Source organism: Pogona vitticeps, chromosome 6 (genome assembly GCF_051106095.1).
Source record: "Pogona vitticeps strain Pit_001003342236 chromosome 6, PviZW2.1, whole genome shotgun sequence".
Taxonomy (NCBI): Eukaryota; Metazoa; Chordata; class Lepidosauria; order Squamata; family Agamidae; genus Pogona; species Pogona vitticeps.
Window position 1 is genome coordinate 158,864 of NC_135788.1, and position 24,562 is coordinate 183,425.

At 51.0% G+C, this 24,562-nt stretch overlaps 1 protein-coding gene across 1 annotated transcript; it reads left to right on the top strand.

Annotated features, from left to right (window-relative positions):
- The first annotated feature begins 71 nt into the window (after nt 1-71).
- Nucleotides 72-22,562, top strand: DRC11L (dynein regulatory complex subunit 11 like). The gene is made up of 20 exons (XM_078378252.1): nt 72-128; nt 629-1,138; nt 1,679-1,792; nt 2,007-2,260; nt 5,744-5,984; nt 6,252-6,344; nt 6,980-7,185; nt 7,617-7,701; nt 7,861-7,992; nt 8,167-8,242; nt 8,661-8,767; nt 8,888-8,978; nt 9,048-9,126; nt 13,560-13,642; nt 17,869-17,976; nt 18,122-18,321; nt 18,747-18,833; nt 19,135-19,312; nt 19,842-20,080; nt 20,304-22,562. The coding sequence occupies exons 1-20, from the start codon at nt 72-74 to the stop codon at nt 20,412-20,414; spliced, it is 3,051 nt and encodes a 1,016-aa protein (XP_078234378.1). The 3' UTR covers nt 20,415-22,562.
- Nucleotides 22,563-24,562: the final 2,000 nt, after the last annotated feature.

The window sequence follows — 24,562 nt, forward strand, 5'->3', positions numbered from 1 at the left end:
GCTCTTGTCATCATGATTTGCATCCTGTGGCCCTTCTGGTCCTCACGTTTCTATGGTGACCCCACGGGACAATGGTGGGTGGAGCCTACACTCCAACCCCGGAGCAGCTTCGTCGGAGGCCAGTCAGGGTGACAGGAGCCAGGAGGCACCATGGCTAGCAGGTGGGTGCACAGGCGGGGTGGGGGCAGGGGCGGGCTCCTCTTTCGCAAAGGGTGAGCCTGTGTCCCCTCCCGCCCTCCCGCCCTCCCGCCTTCCTTCCCTGCGCAAGGGCTTCCAAGAGCCTCGCTGCTTCCATCTCCGTCTCTCCTGCCGGCCCACCATCCTAAGATCGATGCCTAAGCGGTCCCCTCCCCGCCCTTTGCTCTTTCCCTAGCCGCCGCGGGCCCCGGAGAACTCCTTTGGCTTTTTGTCCTGGGGCGCAGAAAATTTTTCTTTGCTAAAAGAGCAGGCTGCTGGAAAGGCGGTCCGAGGGACGGAACAGCTGCGAAGGAGGCGAAGGCCGCCCTAAACCGCCCCGTCGGGGCGGGAAAGGCAGGGGAGGGAGGGAGTTCTGCCTGCTCTCCCCATATGTGGCCCCCCCTTGCCCGGTTGCCGGGAGTCTCAGAGGGCAACGACGCCACTCCTGTAGGCTGGGGCGTCGCCGCCGGCTCCCCACGCACTTGGGGCAGAAGGCGGTGCCCCCCAGGAGAAGGCAGCCCAGATAGCTCTTTCGCCCGGCGGTGAAGCAGGGAGGCCAAGCTTGCGGCCGGGCTCTCGGTGCCGGCGACTCAGCGGGTCGGGGCCTCCCCCCTCCTCCCCCCCCCTCTGCAGCACGTACGGGAAGCTGTGGCAAGAGTCGCGGCTGACCCTTCAGGAGCTGCTGGCCCAGGAGCTGCCCAAGGAGCCGGCCAAGCCCGAGCGGAACCGCGCCGTCTTCTACCATCGGGTGGCCACCCTCTTCGTGCGCTACCTGCAGACGGCGCGCCGCCTGGAGGCGTGTTATGGCCAGGGGGTCCACCCGCAAAAGCGCCAGGTGCTGCGGAAGCTGTTGGACGCTGTGCTGGGCCGCATCCTGGAGCTGAAGCAGGAGCTGGTGGAGCTGGACGTCTCCGAGTACCACTACATGGACCACGTGCTGGAGGAACTCAAGCTCACGCCGGTCCGTAAGGGGGGGCGCGTGCGGACACTATGGCGGGGGGGGGAGCTGCTGGCCACGTCTCCCTTCGGGCCTCTCAGGCTTTGCCCTAGAGGGATCCGCCTGCCCGCCAGGCCCTCCTTTCCTAGTGGCGGTGGGAGACGAGGTGGCCTGCGGGACGCAGCCGGAGTGGAATGAGGCTCTCTCCCCGGAGAGCTGGCCTGGCTGCCTCCTTGGCGTGACCTTTCTCCCCCTTCTGCTTTGCAAGCCTCCAGACACTTGGCGTTGACGTTGCTCGCCCTCGCCTTTTTCGTCTAGGGTGGACACTCTGTGCTTTTTCTGCGCTCCAGCTTTTCGCCTTCGTAACGTAAGGCATCCTGAGAACCTGCCCAAGGGCTGGTGTCCCTCTCACCCATAACGTCACGCTCAAGGCGGACGCAGCGCTCCCGAAGGCGCTCCGTGTCGCGGCCTCGCCCAGTTGCAGCGCTCCCTGGGCCGCCGCGAACGGTCCACTAATGTCGCTCTTCTCTTGGCCTCTTCTTCCTCCTTCTTCCATCTTCCCAGGCGGATCTGGAGGTGCCCATCCCGAAATACTTCCTGAGCGAGCGGGCCAGGGTGCTACAGGAGCGGCAAGAGGTGCTGGCGGGGCTCTTGACCCGCGTCGGACCCAGCAAGGCCGCCTTTGTGAGTCTCTCCCTGCCTTTTTCTACGGTTGGGGAGGGACGTTTTTTCGGACCGGCTGGGGCTTCGGCAGAGGCTCGCGGCCTTTCCGAGCCCTTGCTCTTCTAGGTCGGCGTTTCCTCGCTGAAAGATGGTAGGCCGCCAGGGCCACCATCCTAAGATCGATGCCTAAGCGGTCCCCTCCCCTCCCCGCCCTTCGCTCTTTCCCTAGCCGCCGCGGGCCCTCATGCCGCGAGAGGAGGCCGTGCGGCTGATCCAGATGGCCGAAAGGATGCGGCAGGGCCGCCTGCGGGCCCGCTTCATGTGGGAGATCCGGAGGGACGAGGAGCGCGAACGGCGGGTGCGCGAGAGCGGCATGTCCGAGCCCAATCGAGAGCTGGCGGCCACCTGCATCCAGAAGGTGAAGGAGGGAGAGCTCTGTACCTCCCGGGGGACAAGAAAAGGCAGGGCCAAAAGGGGACCTGGGTTAGAATTAAGCGGCACCATTTGTCCGGAGTGTCCTACTCAAAATTTTGCTTATAATCGCCTGTTCGGGTTCGAGGTGTGTGTGTGGGGGGGGGGGAAGAAGCGCCTCTTTTCACCAGCCCCGCAACTTTCTTCCGCGGCCGACTCCTCCCAGTGCCGCCCCCCAACGGACTCCCCGTCTGCGGCTTGAGCCTCTTCTTTTCAGCCGCCAATCTTTCTCTGCCCTGGCGAGGGTGCTGTCGGTTCTCTGCCCGTCGGAGGTCCGGCCCCGAGGCAGGGCTGGGCGCGGGGGGCGCTCTTTGGCAGCCAAGCCAGCGGGACTGTCCTCCCTGCCTAGCCATTGGCTACTTACTCTCTGGAAGCCGCCTCGCCTCTGGCCTGTCCGCAAGAGACCCGCGGGAGGCCGGGAAGCGAGGAGAACCGGATGGCGGAAAGCTCGGCATCTCACCTCTTGCAGAGGACGAGAGTGCAGGGAAGGAAAGCGAGAAGGACCGGGCCGGCGCCCTTCAACTCTTTCTCTGCGTATTCTGGGGAAGCTAGGTCAATGGGACAGGTTTCTAGGGAATGGGGCTGGAACGCCCCTCAAGGGGCAGTCTGGAGCGCAAGGTAGGAGCCACACAAAGGCAAAGCAGGGTGGGTGGGAAAGCTTGTGCACGTGCAGGCGCCCGGGCCCTATCTGAAAGTGCTGTTCCAAATACCGAAAACAAAACTGTGCCAAGATCATGCACTCTGTGTGGGTGCTGCCACACACATTAAGCGTGCCTACCCCCCCCCACAACGTTTGACCGTATAGTTCCCAAAGATCTAAAGGCAACTTGGACCTATGCAGGCCCCCGGTTAGTTAGATGTTTCCTGCGTTAGTAGGGGGCTGGTCCATGACAAGCCATGATGGGCTTAAAGGAAGGTACTTCAAAATGCCAGATGCAGGGGAGGGGTATCAGGAGACTGGTCTCTAGTGGTCTCCTGTGCTCCAGAGGCATCTGATGAGGCCACCGTGAGAGGCAGGAAGCTGGACTAGAGGGCCCTTGGCCTGATCCAGCCCGGGGCTCTTCTTAGGTTCTTATGGACTCCATAATGCATCAGATCCCTTCCAGCTGTCCAGTTCTCTTGATTCCATGAAAAATCAAGACTGTGTGTTTGAAATTTATGTGGAGTTCTTTAAAGGTGAGGCAAGTTGCATTCAGTGAAGGTGGATTTGACTTTCCTGATCTTAGTTTATATCATTAAGCCTATTTGCAAACTTGTATAAAAGCTGGACAGTAAAGAAAGCTGACAGGGGAAAAATGATTCAATTGAAATGTGATGTTGAGGGAGCTTTGCAGATAGCCTGGACTGCCAGAAAAAGAAAAAGAAAAAGGTCCTAAACTAAATCAAGCCTGAACTCTCTCTGGAGGGAAAAATGTTGAAGCTGTCCTACTTTGGGCCCGTAATGTGAAGGCAGGACTCTCTGGAAAAGACAATAAGGCTGGGAAAAGTGGAAAGCAAAGGAGGAACACCAAATATGGGATGAATCAACTCTTTGAAGGAAGCCACAGTCTCATGTTTATAAGACTTGAGCAAGGCAATTGAGGAGATCACTCATTCATAGGGATGCCATAAATCAGAAGGAACTTGGCATCAAAGTATTTTTGGAGTGGAATGGGGTGAAAAGTTCCAAAATGATACCTTTGGTTACCTAGTCCTGAGAGTGAAGGTGGCACAGGTGGGGAAAGTTTGATTTGTGTTGTGTATAGCTTTTATTGAATATGCATCTTATGTTAGTTTTATTATTTATTTTCCTTTAATTAAAATATTTTTTTTATAAAAGAAGGAACTTGGCAGACATAATGACTAATTGTTGGAACGGATCTCTTTTAAAACAAGCAGACTTTATTCCCTGGTAACTTTGGTACATATGATCACATTAGTTTTGGTTTTCACAAAATATTTGGACATACTTTAGATCAATTAACTGGATATGAAGAGCTTGCTATTTTGTAGCCTGAGTGGAAGGTATGACTTGCCAATCCCAGTTAAATGGCACTGCTTACGAACGCTGCCTTTGTTGGTATTTCAATATGGTCCAGCAGCATGGGGTGCCTGATATACTACCGTGTTGAGAATAAATGGGACCCTGTAGTGCCTTTTAGGGACGTGGTGGCGCTGTGGGCTAAACCGCAGAAGCCTGTGCTGCAGGGTCAGAAGACCAAGCAGTCGTAAGATCGAATCCACACGACGGCGTGAGCGCCCGTCGCTTGTCCCAGCTCCTGCCAACCTAGCGGTTTGAAAGCATGCAAAATGCAAGTAGATAAACAGGGACCACTTCGGTGGGAAGGTAACGGCGTTCCGTGTCTAAGTCGCACTGGCCATGTGACCACGGAAGATTGTCTTCGGACAAAACGCTGGCTCTATGGCTTGGAAATGGGGATGAGCACCACCCCCTAGAGTCGAACATGACTGGACAAAAATTGTCAAGGGGAACCTTTACCTTTACCTAGTGCCTTTTAAGGAAGGGTCTGGAATATCCCTCAAGGGTCACTTAAGCAATGTTACTGCAGTTTTCCTGATGCATCTCTAAAATATATTATGGTCATGGTCTGTCAGTTTTCTTCACTGTCCAGCCTTCACACCCATACATGGGAACTGGAAATGTAAGTGTATGGACGATCTTGATCTTGGTCTTCAATGACACATGCTCACATTTAATGATCTTTTCTAATTCCTTCAACGCTTCCCTTCCAAGTCCCAGTCTTCTTCTGATTTCTTGGCTGCAGACACCATTTGGATTGAACCAAGATATACAAAATTTCCGACTATTTTAATTTCTTTAAAATAAGTAAAAAATAAAATAGGAGGTCCAGCATATAGGTGCCTAACCCGCGGTTGTCCAGATCTTGGCCAAGTCTTAGGGATGAGAGATAGAGCAGTAATTAGGAGTCATCCCTCGATTCACCATTGTCCCACTGCTGACTTCCTGGGAGCAAAAACAGAAATAGATCCATGTGGAAATTGTATTCTTGGCACCGTGGGATGCCACCTTCCCAACTGGGAACATGGAGCTGGTGCATGAAGCTCCCGGAAGCTGGAGATCCAGTACTTCTGGCAAGCGAGGGAAGGTGCCCTTGCTCTACCGGGAAGGTGGGCTTCAGCACTGACCAGTTGCTGTTGCTGGCCTGGCCCTGTTGCTGATCTGGTTTCCCTGGACACCTCCTCCAGAGGCTGGGGTTCGGGTTTTAGGCTGCATGGAGAATGGATGGCTCCCTCTTGTTCCCCCTTGGGAAGCAGATGCGCCGGCAATCTCAAGGATTGCCTGCTTATGACAAACGGACAGAACTAGTGGTCTTGCTCCGAAGTGTGTTTTCAAATGATATCTTTACTCCTGTCTAGATAAAGAAGTAGATAGCAATCCAGCATGTTTGAGGCAAAGTCCTCTGAGCTGTACCTTTGTGGACAAGCAAACAATTCAGTTACGGGTTTTACCGACTTTCCCAACCTCGTTCACAGCCGACTTTTCCCAGCGCGCCCGTTGAGGAGCCGGCGATTCTCAGATGCAGCTCGGGAGCTGCCCGTCGAAAGGAAAGGCTCAGGCCCCCGCTGTGCTAAGACGCGGGTTGCAAACCCCGCCCCCCAAGGACGCTGGCGATCCTTTCCACGGGTGTGCCTTTGTGTAAAAGATAGCCGCTCGCCCACGGAGCGGGAAAAAGAGAACGGGAGCGAGGCCACCCCCGCGGTGTTTCAGGGCAAGGCGAGGCGAGGCGAGGCGAGCAGAGAGCCCCTCCCCTTGGGCCTCCCTCGGAGCGGCCACCAAGTCCTACCCGAGGGCTGGGCCTCCAGTGCTCAAAACATCTGTTTAATGGGGGGCGGGGGCGATGAGCTACGAATCCCTTCCATGGGGAGGTTCTTCCAAGTGGGTCCGAGGGGACTCGCGAGTTCCCTTTGGAGCGTACTGGCTGCGAGTCGCAACGATCTTGACCCCGAAGCTTCCCCCACACACACACACACACCCGTGTAGTACATGGCCTTCTCTGTGCAGATCTGGAAGGGGTGCATCTTGCGGAGACTCACCAAGGTCGCCCGGCAGATGGAGATGACCTTCATTGGCATGGTAAGCGTTGCCCGCCCGCAGGCGGGATCCCGGCCGGAGGCGCCCCGAGAGAGCTGCGCGAGCGGCAAGGCGCGAGGAGGCTGCCGGAGCATCGCCCTCCGGGGGGGGGGGGGTGGGAGGGTGGAGGAGACGCGGGGTCGCTGCCACGGACGGGCACCCCGGCTAGGGCGCCGCTCGCCTACCGGGGTCCGGAGGGGCGGCCCGTGGGAGAAAGAGCTGCGCCCGCGCCGCCGCCGCCGCCGCCGCCTCCTCCTCCTCTTTGCCCCCATTAGCGAGTGTTTAGTTCAGCGTTTTAAATAATTGTGTCCTCTCGGAATGATATTTAAAATCCATTTGCGGGGCAATGAGGCGGGAAAGTGCCTGCGCGCGGCGGCCGCGGGCGCAGGGAAGCGCCGCGCGCCCATATTACAAACTCATTACGGGGTAATTTAGGGAGCGGCGCGCCTCGCCGGCACTCGCTTTCTCCTAATGGCCTCCCTCGTCCCCCGGCACCGCCAGGGGTTCGGTCGGGGGCCGCCCGCGTGGCCCGCTGGGATGATGGCGCGGCGGGGCGGGGGCGGGGGGAGAGGAGGAGGAGGAGAAGGAGGGAGGGGGGAACCGCCCGGCGTCCGGTTGCAGCGCCTCCCTCTCCTCAGGAAATGGAGCCGCAGTTGATGGGACCCTCTCCGGCCATGATCCGGGCGCAACTCGGGGAAGAGCTGCGGCGCATGCGCCAGTCCGACTACGAGGTCGAGTACCGGGACGCCCTGGACCACGTCCGCGACACCCTGTACGAGGTGGAAGGGCCGAGCATGCGCGAGCAGCTGAAGGAGCAGCTGCGCCAGTGGTTCATCGAGTGCCAGTGAGCGTCCTCGGGCCGCACAGGGGCAGGGGCGGCCGGCAGCCCAAAGCCGCGCCAGAGGAGGAGGAGGAGGAGGAGGAGGAGGAGGAGCCGGCTGGAGGCGCGCTGGTCTGTGTGCCCAGCAAAGGGCGTCTTTCCAGCCCTGCGAAAGCGTCCGTCGATCGCAGCCCGCTTCTTCGGAGGCCGCCAGAAGCCGGCTCCAGACAAGAGCTGCCCGTATTTCAGGCGCCGCGGGGGCAATTCCGTGCTTTCCGGGCGCGGCCCTAGGAGGGCTTGGCAGAACCCCCTTGAGCCGGCGACGCAGCAACGCAAGGGCGCCCCCCCAAGCGTCTCCGTGGGTCCGGGCGCCCCTTAGACGGCTCCTCGAGCGTGTCCCCGTCCCCTCCTGCCCTGCAGGACTGTCACCGAGACCCCTTTTCTGCCTTTTGCAGCGACCTGACCGGCCGCTTCCCCGACTACCCGGAGGAGGCGATGGGGGGCTGCGCAGTCCTCTTTGCCCAGAAGACTCCGGAGGAGGTACGGGGAAAGGGGGAAGGCAGCTCCCCGGGCTGAAGAGCCTTCACCGATGTCCCTCGGGGGCTGCCCCCAAGCTGTCCTACAGGATATTCCCTCCCCCCCCCACACGGCTCAGTCACCCAAATTTCTGCACGCCCTCCCCCACCCGACCGGCGGCAGGTGAGGGCCGAGCTGGACCTGGCCGAGATCAAGGCAGAGGCGAAGAAGAAGGAGAAGAAGAAGGAGAAGATGGAGAAAGGCCAAAAGGAGGCCGGGAAGGAGAAGGACAAGAAGGGGAAGGACAAGAAAATGGTGAGATGGAGGGCCCGACCCGGGCCTTCTTACGTCCACCCCCCCTCCCCGCCAGGCCGCCACCTCTCCCGGGCCCGGGGAGGACAGGGCGGCGTCGGGTTTACGAGGGACGAGGCGGGAGGCCGACGACCCTCGGTCTGCGGGCTGACGTGTTGGGCTTGAGGGTCCCCGCAGGAGGAAGACGAAGGCCTGACGCTCTCGCCGTCCAAGTTCCTGGAGACCATCCAGCAAGGTTTCCTGCACTACTCAGGTAGGCGGGCGAGGGGGGGGGGAGTCCTGAGCGGCCGAGCCAGCGCAGGGGCGGGCGGCAGGCGGGGGGGGGCGCCGACAGAGGGTCGGCTGGGAAAAGCAGGGCAGCGTCGGAGCCGCTGAGTCGGCCAGGGGCACCCTCCGCCCGCGCCAGGTCTTCCCAGCTCCCGGGCAGGCGACGGAGAATGAATCCCGAATCGGGAGAAACGAGGGAAGGCTTCTGTGCGACTCTGCGGGGGGGGGGCGGCGGCAGAGGAGCCCCCAACAGTGCCTCACCCAGGCTTTCCAGGGTTGCTCCAAAAGCTGCCAGGCCCCGCTGACGTCTTCTACGCTCGGTGGGGAGGCTCTGTCCTCGCCTCATTACGGGGGGGGGGGGCGGGAGGTGATAAACACCTGCTCTCTCTCTCTCTCCTGTCTAGGCTGCTGGAGCGACCGGGACGAGGTCGTGAACTTTGAGCAGCGCTACCAGGTGGAGCTGATCAAGGTCGAGAAACGGAAAGAGGTGGAGATGGAGATCCGCCTCCAGGTGAGTGAACTCGAGGGCCCGCCTTCCAGGGAAAGGCCGTGTGGGTGGGCACAGCAGCCCAACAACTGCCTTTGCTGGGCCCTCCCTCATGTCCTTCCCTGAGGTTTTCCCGACCCACAGGTGGATGAGCTGATGCGTGAGGAACTCCAGAAGTTGCGTCTGGCCGTGGACCAGGAGGAGCAGAGGGCCACAAAGCCACAGAAGGCACGGAGCAGTGCCAAGGTCCGCGGGCAGGGAGGATGCCCAGGGGACCCCTCCTTTTAACCATTCTCTTTTCAAGTACACATTGGCAAAAAAAATTTTCTCTGGCAGAAAAAAGGAAAGAAAGGTAGAAAGGAGAAAGACCTGACCCCGGAAAGGTACGTTCATTCCTACCCTTTCTGAGCCACCCAGTCTCCCGTCCCCACCCCACCCCCGCTTGATGCAAGCAGTCCTGCAGGCACTAACTAGAATCCACATTTGTTCCTCTCCTCCATGCACCCCCTAGGCCTAGCCTGGCTCACGGAGGCTGGTTAGGAGGAGTTACCTAAGAACATAAGAAGAGCAGCCCTGTGCTGGATCAGGCCAAGAACCCCTCTAGTCCAGCTTCCTGTCTCTCACGTTGGCCACACCAGATGCCTCTGGGAGCACAGGAGACTCCCCTGCATCTGGCATTTGGAACTTCCTTCCTTTGAAGCCTGGAGATTAGATATCCCCATCATGGCTTGTAAATTGCAATGGACTTTTTCTCCAAGAATCTGTCCTATTCCCTTTTCAAGACCTCTAGACCAGATGCCATCACCGCATCCTGTGGAAAGGAGTTCCCTAGACAAACAACATGCTGGGTCAAGAAATATTTTATTTGGTCTGCTCTCACTCTCCTAACACTCAATTGGAGTGGATGTCCCCTGGTTCTGGTATTGTGTGAGAAGGAAAAGAGCTTCTCTCTATCCCTTTTATCCATCCCCTGTAGAATTTTATATGTCTCAATCATGGCACCTTTTCTCTTGACTAAAGAGCCCCAAACACTGTTGCCTTTCTTTGTAAGGGAAGTACTCCAGCCCAGGCATCATTTGAGTTTCTCTCTTCTGCACCTTTTCTAGTTCCACTAAGTCTTTTTTGATGTGCGGCGACTAGAACTGTATGCAATACTCCAGGTGCAGCCTTACCAGCGTTTTATGCAATGGCATTATGATGTTGTATCAATCCGCTTTTTAATGAGTTCTGCATAGCACTTCCCAGAGTAGCATTTTGCTAAATGGGCAGTATATTAATTGAATAAACAAATACTGAAATGAAGAATTCTTCATGAGGGTCCCTCCTTTTCTGCCTCCTGAGTCTCCAGCCTTGGTCCATCAGCTGATGAGACAGGAAGTAATTCCTTCCTGCTCACATTCCTGGTGTCATGAGTGCACCCGAAGATCCAGAACCTGAAGGGTTAACTGTAGCTGAGGAGAATGCTGAGCGATTAGAAATATAAACACCTGAATCGTCTCCAGATTCTCCTCCCCCAGTAGACAGGCTTCAGGCCAGGCTTCGGGGAAGACTTATGACAAAAAGGTCAGAGGATCGCTTGAAGGCTGCTCGCAGAAACATCTAATCAACTAGTCCTGAGTTCTGACAGGATGAAAAGGCTTCCAGCAGTTCAAGGGGCTGTTTTACTATATAAACAGCTCTCAGATGGCTGAAAATCTGTGGAAGCAACAAGTCAAACCTCTGGCTTGCATCCACGCTCCTGACAACCTTGAATCTTGTTCTCTGGACCCTTGGCTTTGGACTCTGACCCTGGACGATGTTGTGTGAGTTGGCTTTGGTACAGTGGTGCCTCGAATAGCGAGTGCCTCTATTAATGAAAAAACTGAATAGCGATTTGTTTTGGGGGGATTTTTTTTGCTTTGATTAGCTATTTTTTATTTGGGGAATTTTTGATTAGCGATGCTTGGGGCGGCGGTGGCGGCGGGGGAAGGAAAAAGGCCCGGGCGAGTGGCGCTTCGGCCGGCTCACTCCTCCGGGGCGGCAGCGGGGGAAGGGGAAGGGCCCGGGCGAGCGGCGCTTCGGCCCTGCTCACTCCTCCCAGGGCGGGGGAAGGGGAAGGTAAGGGCCTGGGCGAGCGGCGCTTTGGCCGGCTCGTTCCTGTGGGGCGGTGGCGGCCACCCATCTTCCGGCGGCCCGGCTGGGCCTCCTCTGGCTCCGGCTCCTCCTGGCGGCCCTGGGGGTCGAGGGAGGAGAACAAAGGGACCCACTGGGCACCTCCCCCCCCGGCAGGCAGGGACGGGCGGGTGGATGGCCCCGCTCCTTCTGGGCTGGCTGGCTTCCTCCTCCTTCCTCGCTCCCTTGGTGGCTGGCTTTGTTCTCTTTTTTAATTTGTTGTTGTTTTTCCCCCATTGAGATGCATTGAATAGGTTTCAATGCATTTCAATGGGGGAACCACGTTTTGATTAGCGAGGTTTCCCATGGAGATTTTTGAATAGCTACGGCAATTCGTTCCTATTGGAACGGATTAGCTGGCTTTCAATGCATTTCAATGGCAAACCGCATTTTAAATAGCGAATTCCAATAGCAATGTTTTTTGCGGAACGGATTAACATCGCTATTGGAGGCACCACTGTATTTGGATATCGGCTCTGCATTCCCTGAATTCCTGACATAGGACTGGCTTGTCAGACTCTGCCGTTGTAACCCCCAGGAACGTGACACCTGACACCAAGTGTACGCATTTTTATGCACATTAAAATCTATGTTCACTTACTAGCCTTTTTTCCTAAGCCAAACAGTCCCCTTTTAGGGGAATACTCCAGGCTCTCGCACATCTTGCTTGTCTCTTCCTGCATCTTCTCCAGTGCTGCTACCTGTTGCATATTTTCAGAATCTCATTAATGGACATACCCAAAGGGCATCAATCCCAGCACAGACTCTTAGGGATGGGAACTAGCCAGAATATGTGTGTAGCAATCAAAATGAAAAATAACCAACTTTTTTGAGAAAATTGCACTTAATGTAGAAAAGCCTAAATCTGACTTCTAAATAAAAGAAGGACGAGGGCCCGTTGTTGAAGGAGAGGCAGCTTCTGACCAAAACAAGGAAGATGGACAAAGTTTGAAAAGTGATAGGAGCCACTCGCAAGATAGGTCTGGGGCATGGGGGGAAGCAGACACCTGAGGCAGAAAAGGACAGAGTAGGCTTTTCCTTAATTGTTCAGTCAGGAGGATACTATGATGGAAATTGAAAGAAGCAAGTGCCAAACAGGATTGCAGCTGAATGTTAAGACAAAAATCATGACTACAGAAGACTTACACAACTTTGACACTGGCACTGAATTTGAAACAGTGAAAGGTTTGATATCCCTTGGCTCAATCATCCTTCCAAATCGAGAAATCAGCAGAAGACAGAAAATTGGAAAGACAGCAAGGAAGGAATTACAGGAGGCCCTGAAGGGCCAGGATGTGTCCGTAATAACCAGGAGCAAGAGAATCCGCACCCTGGCACTTGCAATCCCCACGTACAGGTGTGAAAGCTGGACAGTGAAGAAAGCGGGAGGCGGAGGATTCATTTGAAATGGGGCAGTGGAAGAGAGCTTTGTGGATAACCTGGATGGCTAGAAAGACCAACAAGTGGGTCCTAGATCAAATCAAGCCTGAAATCTCTCTGGAGGCAAAAATGTTGAAGCCGAGGCTTTCCTACTTTGGGCACAATATGAAAAAACAGACTTCTCTGGAGAAGATCTCCAGGCTTCAAAGGAAGGTACCTCCAAATGCCAGATGCAGGGGAGGGGGGATCAAGAAGGAAGTATCTAGTGGTCTCCTGTGCTTCCAGAGGCATCTGTTGGGACCACGGTGAGACACAGGAAGCTGGACTGGAGGGGTCCTTACCCTGATCCAGCAGGTTGCTTCTTATGTTCTTAAGACAATAATGCTGGAAAAGATGGAAGGCAGCAGGAAAAAGAGAAAGAACAGAAATGCACAATTTGGCTTACAATATTTGGACAAAATGAACAAGTAGTTTTATTTTCAGTCCTTCTTTAACTGTACCCAGCATGGATTTGGCCTTTAAAAAGGGGAAAGGCTGCACAGTGGGTCAAGACATCCATGGGGTAACCCAGCACAGTTCCAAGGTTCATTTCTTGGTCAGTTGCTGCTGGCTCAGACCCTTTCTGTTTCCATTTTAATGCCCATGGCACCAGTTTGGAGAGATCTTCCTCTCACCATGTACCTCATGCCTCATCTCTAATGCCAGGTCATTTAGGAACGGGTGAAATGGCGCTGAGCCCAACTGAGAGCCCTTTGTGACATTGTAGTTCACACCCCTCCATTGTCCTTTGGACAGTTGCTCCCATCTCTTCTCAACTGTCTCATGACTAAATGGCTTTGTTTGATCCATCCATTTGCATCCATCTGTTTTTGTATTTCTATCCCTAAAATAATTTGCTGTCACAGACTTATCTGGCCACTTTTTCACTCACCTGAATCTCCAGGTCATTAATGAGCATGGGGGGGGGTGTCAGCTGTTAAAGGGGGGGTGTCAGCTGTTAAAACTCTAATCTTACATGCTTCTTCTTATCTTTATGGATCAGTAAGACCTGTCCTTTCCACCCCATGGAAATCTTTGCTGTTCCTCTGAGGTACATTGGCAGGAGCTTTTTGAAAACCTGAGAAGCCCAAACCTGCTGACCCCTTTCCATTCACATGCTTGTTGACCTCGTAAAGAACTCTGAAAATTTGTCAAGGGAGAGGTGTCTTGGCTACAGCTTTGACCTTAGCAAGGCACCTTTCCCCACAGTGGATGACTTTGACACCCCCCCTCCATTTCCCTCCAGGACCATAGATTCCCTGTATGAAGAGCTGGTGCTTCAGGGCATCATTAAAAAGCCCCAGAAGGTGCAACTAGCAGAGTATTCAGGTGAGTGAGCAAGTGGCCCCATTCTCTTCTCTCCAACCTAGACAAAGGCAATTCCTTAGTGGAGGCATTTGCTGAAAGGATTTTACCCACAAGACAAGGTATACAACTTTTAGCTAGGCTAGAGTGATGAAATGTGGTCTGGGAACTGGAAGTGTTACCCCACTCTCTACCCCTGTGTTCCAAGGATGTGACCTGTGCCTCAGAAGACACCGACAGGGTAAAAACCCTATAAATATGGAATCTTACAAGCCAATTTCACTGATAAATCAAGATGCTAAAATATTCACAGCAATTTTGGCAGCAAGATTAAACAATTTTATAGGGAGATACATTCAGAAAGAGCAAAATGGATTTATACCAGGTAGACAGATGTCAGATACAATGAGAAAGGTGCTTAATCTAATGCACCTGACAAAAGAATCAAAATGGAAAGCAGGAGTGGTATATCTAGACATTTTTAAAGCCTTTGATTCAGTTGAATGGGATGCATTAAAAATACTGATTAAACAAGAAGGATCTGGCACCCAATTTAGACAAATAATCCAGCAATTATATTCACAGAACTCTGCAAAAATAATAATAAACGATGGTATGACTGAATCAATATCGGTAGGCCAAGGAATGCGACAGGGCTGTTCCTTATCTCCAGTTCTATTTACATTGCTAGTAGAAGTGCTGGCACAAGTAATCAGAAACAGTATTTCAATTAAAGGGGGTATATTGTTTAAAGAAAAAAATGGAGAAGAGATTAAAAAGATTACTAACCCTTTCCTTAAAAATCTGTTAGAAAATTGGGAAAATGTTAGAGGTATATTGAGCCCACCAATCTCTCCTTTATCCCGGGTGGTGGATTTAAAGAATTTTCCAGAAAATCTTTTTAAAAATTGTGAATATATTAAAAAGTGAAGGGATAAATAGGATAAAAGACTGGATGGAGAAGATGAGAGATAAAGAAAATATAAAAGAGGTTTTGGGAGGAAAGGGGATTTCATGGTTTAATATGATTCAAATAGAAAGGTGGACAAGGGAATGAAATAGTAAGGAAGGGAAAAGTAGAAAAATGACAAAATTTGAAGAGATTATTGAAAAAAGACTGAAATCAGAGGAAAAGACAGACAGAAAGGGAACTGTAAGTCATACATATAAATTATTAGTTCAAGCCAAACAGGATACACAAGGATTAAAAATACAGTGGCAATATGATTTGGATAAAGAACAAATAGGTGAAGAATGGGATAAAATATGAGACCAAAGAATTATGAAGAACATGTCTGTAAGGATAAAAGAAAAATTTTATAAGGTAATATGGAGGTGGTATTTAACGCTGGTAAAACTGAACATAATAAATAAAAATGTATTACTATGGAGTAATTTTTTTGAATACAGGTGTCAAAAAAGAGAAGGGGATGTATATACATATGTGGTGGTCATGTGAACTAAGAAAGCAAGAATGGAAGCAAATTTTTAAAGAAATAAGGGAAATAACTGGATTAAATATTCAAATGTCCCCATCAATGGCTTTATTGAATTTGGTTAAGAAGGATCAATTGTTGAAAGAAAATAAGGACTTAATAGTAATAATGATTACAGCAGCAAGGTTAATTTTTGCAAGAAACTGGAAAAATGATAACCAACTCAATTTAGAGGAATGATATAGAGAACTATGGGATATGGCAATTAATGATAAACTGACATGTGATTTGAAAATGAGAAGAGGCCTATCAAAAAATAATGATTTTAAGAAAATATGGAGTGTATTCTTGGAATATGTATTTCAGAGAGGGAAGGGGTATACACCGAGAAAGAAACAATGGAGTTTTGGAGAGAAAATGGATGTAACGTTCAGCCCTGCCCTCACCTGTCCGTCACAGCTGGGCAGTGGAACAGCAGCCAATGAGGGGACGGAAGGTGGTGCTAAAGGGGGAGGAGCTGGGATATAAATGGGGTGTGTATGGGGTTTTGAGGGATAGATGGAGATTGGAGATGAGAGTCTGAGCTGAGAGTTTAAAGTGATTGTTAGTGAGAGAGCCTGTCAGTGTGAAATAGTCTGTGTGAGCCAGTGATTGATTATTAACAGTGGTTGATTAGTTGATTCTTTACCAGTGATTTACTATATTTATTTCTGTAATCAATAAACCAGATTTTGTTTTGAAAAGTTACACTTGTCCTTTTATGATTCTTTAAGGATAAGTTGGTGGCAGCAGAGATTCTAAAGTGAAGTAGCAACCACTCTTTGCGGTTTGAGGGTGGCTGTTACAATGGATTGAATGAAATTTGAAGTACTGTGGTGGCACTGATGTAATATGTAATTTCGTTTTATTGTGGTGGTAGTTTTACGTTGTGCAATTTAATAAATAAAATTTAATTTTAAAAAGGGATTGTGGAATTGAAAAAAGAATTCAAAGGAAGAATAGAGAGTGTAATTAAATACTTAGGAATTTATAGGAAATAATTAAGTTAAATATGGACAAACTGAAGAAAAATTGGCAGGCAGATAAACCAGTATCAAAAATTAAAATTGTCATAGCTTGGTGTGGTAAAAGCGTTCCTTAGAACGGCCCTTACACGGGACAGAGAGGGATCCAGGAATGATCCGTCCCTATCTCCAGCAAAATCGGGTCCTGTAACTTTGCTCTAGGCGACTTCTCACCCTTTCGCCCAAGTCTGTCCCGATTTTAAATAAACAATGTCTAGGAGCTCTGGAAGAGCTAATCTTCCTTTCATTAATTTAGGACCCTAATTTGGTAGCATCATGTGGCCAGATCAAAACAATCCTAGTTCCAAAATATCCAATTTACTACAGTAGCTTAGTCTAAACAAGGAGACAGCTTACAGACAATTTGTCTTTTTATATTTTATTACAAAAGATATCATTTCAACAAGCTCATTTTAACGTCATTCAGTATTTCCAAATTATTTCCAAAATAACACCCAGCCTTAGCCACCAGTCATTTCCTCTATAAAGTGAAAATAATGAACTGTCTAACTATATCTTAAATAAGCATTCTTACGCAATCTCAAAATAAAGTCCTGTCGGCTGCATATCTCTCGGTGTGTCGTCTCTCTCCCTTCCATCTCTTCTCCGTCGCTCTCCCTTCCATCTCTTCTCCCATCCTTCTTTCTCTCTCTTTGCCCATCTTTCTTAAATTAAGCCGTTGTGTCCTTGTCCGTTGGAGTTTTGATAAGATAAGGGTCAACTTGTTCTTCTTTACTTTTTTTTCCTTCTGCTGGAAAAAGAACTGACCTTGTACAATTTTTTCTTCCTAATTAACACCTGGACATCAGTCAGCTTCTAGTTGTTTCATTGCTGTTATGAAACAAAATCCATCTCTATTCTACTTTTACAATTTTCATAATCAAATTCATGACACTTGGTAGAATAGCATTATGTAAAATAAAGATTATTCCTAAAGTATTCTCGAGAATACTTCAAAAATACATTATTCTTAAACCTAATTTTCTGTTTTGGATCCTCCCAATAAAGACTGGAGAAATATATCTGAAAGCTTTTAAAGAGATATGGTATCCATATTTGAACTTTTTTTTTTTTTTTTTTGTAAAAGGGAGAGCTCATAAGCCAGCAGATGAATCAATGTATTTTTGGAGTGGAATGGGGTGAAAAGAGATTAAAAGGATATATTTGGCTATCTGGTCCTGAGGGTGATGGTGGCACGCGGGGGGGGGGAGTTTTTGTACTATTGTATGGCATGTATGTACATTTTGTGTTAGTATTGTTATTATTATTTTTCTTTACTAAAATATTTTTAAAAATTAGGGGGAAATAAATATATCTGAAAGACTGGCAGAAATTAATAAATAATTATTGTAATGGAAATAAGTGAACAAGTGGAAAGACTATATGCCAGCCAAAGAATCCATGTACTTCTGGAGCGTAAAGTGGGGCGTAAAGTGGCACAAATTGATGTTACTGGTTCCCTAGTCCCACAGGTGAAAGTGGCACGGGTGGGAAATGTTTATTGTGTATGGTGAGTAATTATTACTGAGTTTGTATTTTAGTCTTATTTCTGCTATTTGTAATTTTTTTTCTTTTTATAATTTTTAAAAAAGGTTCTCACAGGGGGATCTCGTCCCCACCTAGGCTGCTTTCAAGCTAGCCTTCTTCCCATGTTTATTTCTCTCTGTGTGTGTGTGTGTAAGTGTGTAAGCACGAGTGCTTTCCTCATCGCTGCCTGCTTCTCCTTCTTGATGTGTCTCCTTCCCACCAGGTGACTTCTGCTATTTGGGCACTACCCTGCGCCAGCAGGAGATTGAGCCGACACCCTCGACGGTGGATGTACGGCAGAACATGGCCTTGTATGCTATTCTGCGCCTGGGTGGGTGTGCTCAGTCCTCTGTTCCCCTGCATGGGAGGTGGAGGTTGCTTTGGGATCCTACTCTTAGAAGGTTTCCCCCCCCCTTGCCCCACTCTCTTTCTTGCACCTTCTGCCAGTGAGTTCCTCCCCTCTCCTCCCACCACAGGCTGCCAAACTGTGCATGAGTTGGCCCCCCTGGTGAAGTCCCTCCTCTTGGCCGGTCCTGCGGGCACAGGGAAGAAGATGCTGGTCCAAGCCGTCTGCACGGAGACAGGGGCCAACCTTTTTGACCTCTCTCCAGAAAACCTGGTGGGCAAGTACCCAGGCAAGAGTGGCCTCCAGATGCTGGTCCACCTTGTGCTCAAGGTAGGGCCTTGCAAGAACGGTTGGGCAAAAAATCAGGGCAGTGCCCTGTCAGGCAACTCAAAGGTGCCTCTGGTCTGGGATCAGAGGGAGAAACAGCTGCTGGTGCCAGACTGAAGCCAAGGGTGTCTGGATTTGGGGGCTTTTGGGGAGGCAGTAAGTGGGTGTTTGTTGGATCCGGGAGGGGACACCCTGGAGCCCAAGTAGAGGACACTGTACCTGCAGAGCTTCTGGCCACATCTTACCCAGGCTTGGGCAGCTCCCTCTGTCCTGCTGGCCTTGACAGAGCAGGGTAGAATGGCAGGGTTACTCTCCTCAGCCAGGGGAGGAAGCAGGAGCAGACACCAGACCACATGACACCACACCACACCACACCACTAATCTCCATTTTGGCCTCTGCTCACATTCCTTTTCCTCACCCCCTGGAGGTGGCCCGCCTCTTGAAGCCCTCGGTCATCTGGGTAGGCAATGCAGAGAAGACCTTTTATAAGAAGGTTCCTAAAGAAGAGAAGGAGGTAAGTCAGGAGGGGAGGGGAGGGGAGGGGAGGGGAGGGGAGGGGAGGGGAGGGGAGGGGAGGGGAGGGGAGGGGAGGGGAGAGGGATGCTGTGCTTCCCTGCCAGGACTTTGAGGGGCCCCTTGCCATGGTGTGAGATTGGCATAAGGCAATGGCCCTAACTGCAGAGGGACACCCCCTCAGCAAGAGTGAAGTGTGCAGACGTGGGCAAGCCAAGTCCAGGCTGGGTATCTTGCCTGGCAACACCCCCCTCTCAGAGCACTGATTTGGGTCCTGCTGGCCCTTTACCACCCCCTTCCAGTTTGACCCCAGGCGCCTGAAGAGGGAGCTGCCAAAGGCCCTCCACCTTTTGAAGGCTGGCGACCGTGTGCTCCTGCTGGGCACCTCCAACAAGCCCTACCTGGCCGACGTGAAGGGCCTTTGCAAGACGTACGAGCGTGTCCTGCTCATCCCTCGCCCAGACTACGCCTCGCGCTTTGGTGAGGTGGGGGCGGGGGAGGGAAATGGGGAAGGCAGTGGTTCTGCAGAAGGAAGGACAGGGAGGCCTCGCGGTGGGAAGGGGGCTGTCCAGATGCTCCTCTGAAAAGCATCGGAGAGGAGCCTGAACCCAGGAGAGCCTCCCCGGCTGAGATGGAGCCTGAAGCAGGTCCTCCTTGAAGGTGCTCCATGAGAGAGCAGAGCAGGTGCCCAGGGGGCAGCCGGGGGCAGCCCTGGGGTGGGGGGGAGAGGGGTGGCCCCCCTCACTTCTTCTGGAGCTCAACTCCCACCGTTCTCCACGAATTCTGGGAATTCCAGCCCACTGGTCCTTAAATGCTTGGTGGGGGGGGAGGGCTGGATGGGGGGGGGTTCCAACTGGCACAAGGAAAGAGGGCATCAGGGTAGAGTCCCCTCTTGGAAGCAAGGGCTCCTGGCAGACATGGAAGCCAAATGGGGGTGGGGGTTAGGGTTGTTGTAGGGAAGGGAGGAGCCTGACGCGATGCTCACCCCACTCTTCCTCCTCCGGGGCAGTGGTGTGGCAGCAGCTGATCCAGAGGCACGGTGGCGTGGTGACCTCCAGCCTGGACCTGAGCGCTTTGGCCAAAGTGTCGGATGGCTACAGCCAGGGCAGCCTGGCGCGAGCAGTGCAGGCCGTGCTGACCGAGCGGCGCCTCCTGCAGCTGCCCAAGCGCCCACTCAATGCAGGGGAGCTGCTGCAGATGCTGGCCAGGACGGACCCCATCTACCCTGAGGAAGAAGAGATGATCCAGGTGCCCTCTGGCCCCCCTCCTCGCTGCCCATACCCAGGCCAGGAGCTGCTCCAGGGCCCCTTCCTCCCTCCTACCCCCCCCGGCTCTCCCCGGGCCCAAACAAAGCCATTTTTTGGTTTGGGAACGGACCAGGGCCAAGAGGTTCAAGCAGCCTGTAAGCACCCTCTCCTTCGGCGCCCATCCACACCGTGTCTGAGCTGTTCTCTCTGGGATCTGTTGGCAGGAGTGGTACTGTAAGACCCCACTGGGCAAAAGGAAGCTGAAGGAAAAAGAGGAGAAGATCAAGGCAGCTGAGGCCAAGGACAAGAAGAAGGAGAAGAAGAAGAAGAAATAGGGACTGAGAGAGGGAGGGGCCAGACGGTGGCCAAGGTCTTGTGGGGTGCAAAGCAACATAAATGGGCTTGTGTGCGTGTGCATAAACCAGGGTTTGCCTCTGGGGAGGCTGATTCAAGGCACTCTAGTCTTTGGTCATCATGTGAGCATGTGGCAGAGCCACCTATGAACAGTTTCTGCCCCATTGGTATCAGGTCAGGGTGGAAACTTTGCCAAATCAGGAAGACACTGGGGGGCGGGGGATCCCAGAGGAGAGGAACTGCTCTCTCCAGGATGCTTTCTGAGTCAGAGGAGTTCTGTGGTCACTGGGCCAGTCTTGTGGCAAGAAAGGGCTTTGCAGCCCACTCCCCAGGCTCTCTGGGGCAGAAACTAGCTGTCCCCCATAGAGACGGCAGACATGGAGATTTCTCCTGGCTCCACAGCAGAAGATCAGCCATGGGCTTGCTCTGCTGAGGTCTGGATCACCACTTTCACCAAAACGTTCCTGATTTTTGCCATGGGACAGAGCATCCTGATTTGAGAAGCAGGTCCTTGGGGAGGGGGCCCAGTCTTCTTCTTGGAAGGGCGGGCTGGCCAGTTTCATGAATGATTGGTTGGGAACAGGTGCAAGGATTCCTGATGTCCAGATGCATCTTGGGCTTTCACACTGCCCAAGGACCTGCCTGAGGTGCCTTGGGAGCTGTTGGGAAAATTGCTAGTGGAAACCAGCTCTGTCTTGTCCCCTGGAGCATCTCAGACATTGCAAGTGGCCCCCTTCCCTGAAGGCTGGAGCACTTGCAGTGCACCAGCCATGCCCATCTCTGCATTGTCCTGCGGTTTTAGAATCCCAGCGCAGCAGGGAGTCATTCGGGGGGGGGGAGGGGAGAGGGTGCTGGGATGATAGTGGCATCAGGGCACACATCCCAAAGAAGCAGCAGAAGCAGGAGCAGCTGTCAGACTCTTGTGAACTGCCCAGATGCTCCATAGAGAGGAGTGGATGGCTGTGTGATAGCAAAGAGACTCTTTAATACTGTAAAATGCAGGGAGGCTGCTTTTCTTCACCCACAGAATGGAAAAAGCAAGCAGGCTGTGCACTTGGAGGAAGAATTCAGGTTGGCTGGAGAAGGAGACTAGCTTTCATTACTGTCAGCCACGGTATCCTCCTAGCCAGGCTCTTGGTGGTGGGGATCTGGGGACTGGATTTGAGCTGGTTCTGATCCTTCCTTAAGGATTGTCTACAGAGAGCGCAGGTTGGGGGTTTGCTGTCAGCCCCTTAGATCCTCACATGTTACCAATACCTCCAATGCCTTTTAAAATATGTTTACAGCTGCTGGGGTAGGTCATCGGGAGATCTGGAGTACGTCTGTGCAGTGGACCCCATCCAGAGGCTGGAGCGTTGCTTGGCTTTGGTCCTGGACTGGAGCAGGGCCAACAGGCTCGAACTGAACCTGGACAAGACGGGGAATCCTCCTCCTGGGGGATCCCTAGGGGACACACTCTCTAGGCTGGTTGGCGTACATGATCCCATATAGGGGAAAAGTTGGGGACCTGGGTGGGCTCCTGGACCCAGCTCTGTTTTGGGATTCCTGGATTGCAGTCAGCTGAGCCTTGGCACCCAGCTCCACCCCACCTAGATGTGGGGGCTCTCAGGAGATGGGTGCATGTGGTGGCGATCTTCAGGATCAACTATTGTAATGCTCTCATTATGGGGCTTCCCTGAGGTCGACCCAGAGACTGAAGCAGGTCCAGGCTGGTGGAGAGAGTGAGCAAGTTTGATCACATCTCCCCAGTCGTGGCTTGTCTGGTTATCTGTTGTATTCTGGGTCAAACATCAAAGCTTTGATGCTCACTTATAAAGCCCTCCGAGTCCCTTTGCCCAAGGTAATCCACCAAAAATCATCTGAGAGAAACCAGACCTTCTCAGCAGTGGCACCTGTTCTATGGAACCAGCTCTGGGCAGAGCTGCTCCTGGGCCCCCTCCTTCCCCACTTACAGGCGGTGGCTGAAGATACTTCTCTTCAGAGAGGCCTTCCAACGCAACCTTCCTGGATTATTTGACTCTCTGCTCTGCCTTGTATCCTATCTGAATTCTCACAACATACTATGTAACTGATTCTAAGTCAATAAAGGGAGCTCTCAGGGTGTTGCCTTTAGGCTCCGCTGGCTCAGACATCTGTGGTCGGCTCTCCTTTGTACTTTTTCTAAGGCAATTAGCCTTCCTTTGTTCTGTGATCACCCACTGCTGATATGCTTTTTATAAAATGATGTCACGTAAGTTTCTGCACCTTCAACATGAAGGTGGAAATGTTTGCAGATGGTTACAGTGCGAAAGAAAAGTTGGGGAGGCAGTATTTTTTAATGTTTTAGAATTTTAGATGATCTATTATTATTATTATTATTATTATTATTATTATTATTATTATTATTATTATTATTATTATTATTATTATTGTTGTTGTTGTTGTTGTTGTTGTTGTTGTTGTTGTTGTTGTTGTTATTGTTATTGTTATTGTTATTGTTATTGTTAATTATTAATTATTTATTATTATTATTATTATTATTATTATTATTATTATTATTATTATTATTATTATTATTATTATTATTATTATTATTATTATTATTATTATATGCTATGTGCTTTTTAACTATGTAATTTATTATGTCTTTAGTCTAACTTATGTTAATGGCTGTGTTCTGCCTTGGTTCCCCTCACTGGGAGAAAGGTGATCTAGAAAGGGAACAAACGAACAAACTGCATTCATTTACTGCACACTGTCCATAAGACCATGGCAAGGTTCTGCTGAGACTTAGAGCAATCCTAGGAGTCTCATCAAGAGGAAAGCCAACTGGATTCCACTGGATTTGCTGTCAAGTAAAAGGATACTGGATCACACGCTAATTTGACTTGTCTCTCATTATGGCTGAGGACAAGTCATGCTTTCACAGCTCCCCTAGAGAGAGCTACTAGTGGATGCTATGCTTCCGGCAGCCCTATTTTTGGCAACCTTCATAGTAGGGCTGTGTAACGGGCAGCCATGAGCTCACCTGTCCGTCACAGCTGGGCAGTGAATTGTCAGCCAATGGTGTGACGGAGGGTGGAATTGAAGGGGAGGAGCTGGTATAAAAACGGGGGTGGAAGAGTGTGTGAGGCAGATTGATTGAGTGAGAGAGTGAGATCTGGAGAGATCGAGTGTGAGAGAGTTTGTTAGAGGCCTGCGTGCCTGGGTGTCAGTGAGGGAAAGTCTATGTGTTTAAGTGAATAAGAAATTGATTTACATCGTGATTATCTTCCTGTGATTTTATTTTGTAACCAATAAACCAAGTTTTATTTTTGAAAGAAACCCTTGTCCTTTTTATTTAAAGGAAAGGTTGGTGGCAGCAAGAGTGTGTAGTGGCGTGGTGGGCATTCTGAGAGGCCTGAGTAGGAGGTGACCTCAGAGTGGCTCAGCCACGTTACAGGCTGTTATTCACAAGTGCTGCAGATCTGTCTCACAATCCTGTCCCTCTCACAGAGTCTGACGTTTCTAGCTCTGCATTTTGCCCACATGGATCATCTCTGTAGAGGGGATGAATCATAGCCGTCTTACTATTCCTCGCATGGACTGGCTTTTGGTAGTACAGTACATGCCTGATCCTGGAAGGTGCTTCTCTGGGGAAAACATTGAGCAGCCCACCGGCAGATGCATGAATACCCTTTTCCTATGAAAGACCTGCTTCTTCTGCCCAGGAAAAAGACATCAATGGCCATTCCTTCTCCTTTGTGACTGGATGTGGTTTCTTTAGAGCTTCATCTCGAACTAGCTGGAACCACCTGATGTGTTTCATACAAGGAGCCCAAAGTGTTATGCTTCTGATGACTGTTTGCTTTGCTTGTTTATATAGTGGTTGTTTTTTTAAAAAAAAATTGTTGCTTTAAGTTGTTCAGAAAAGATAGACTTCTTTATCTATTTTTATTTTACATTTTACAAAATTTTAATTGTATTGTGTATGTCTTTTTGAATATGTATCCCAAGATAGTTTGTCATTTGTTATTTTCTTTTATATGTATGTGTGTATGTGTATTATTTATATATATATATATAATTAAAAGAAAATAACAAACTAACTTGGGTTACATATTCAAAAAGACCTACACAATACAATTTAAAAATTAAGCCTTCCCCACCG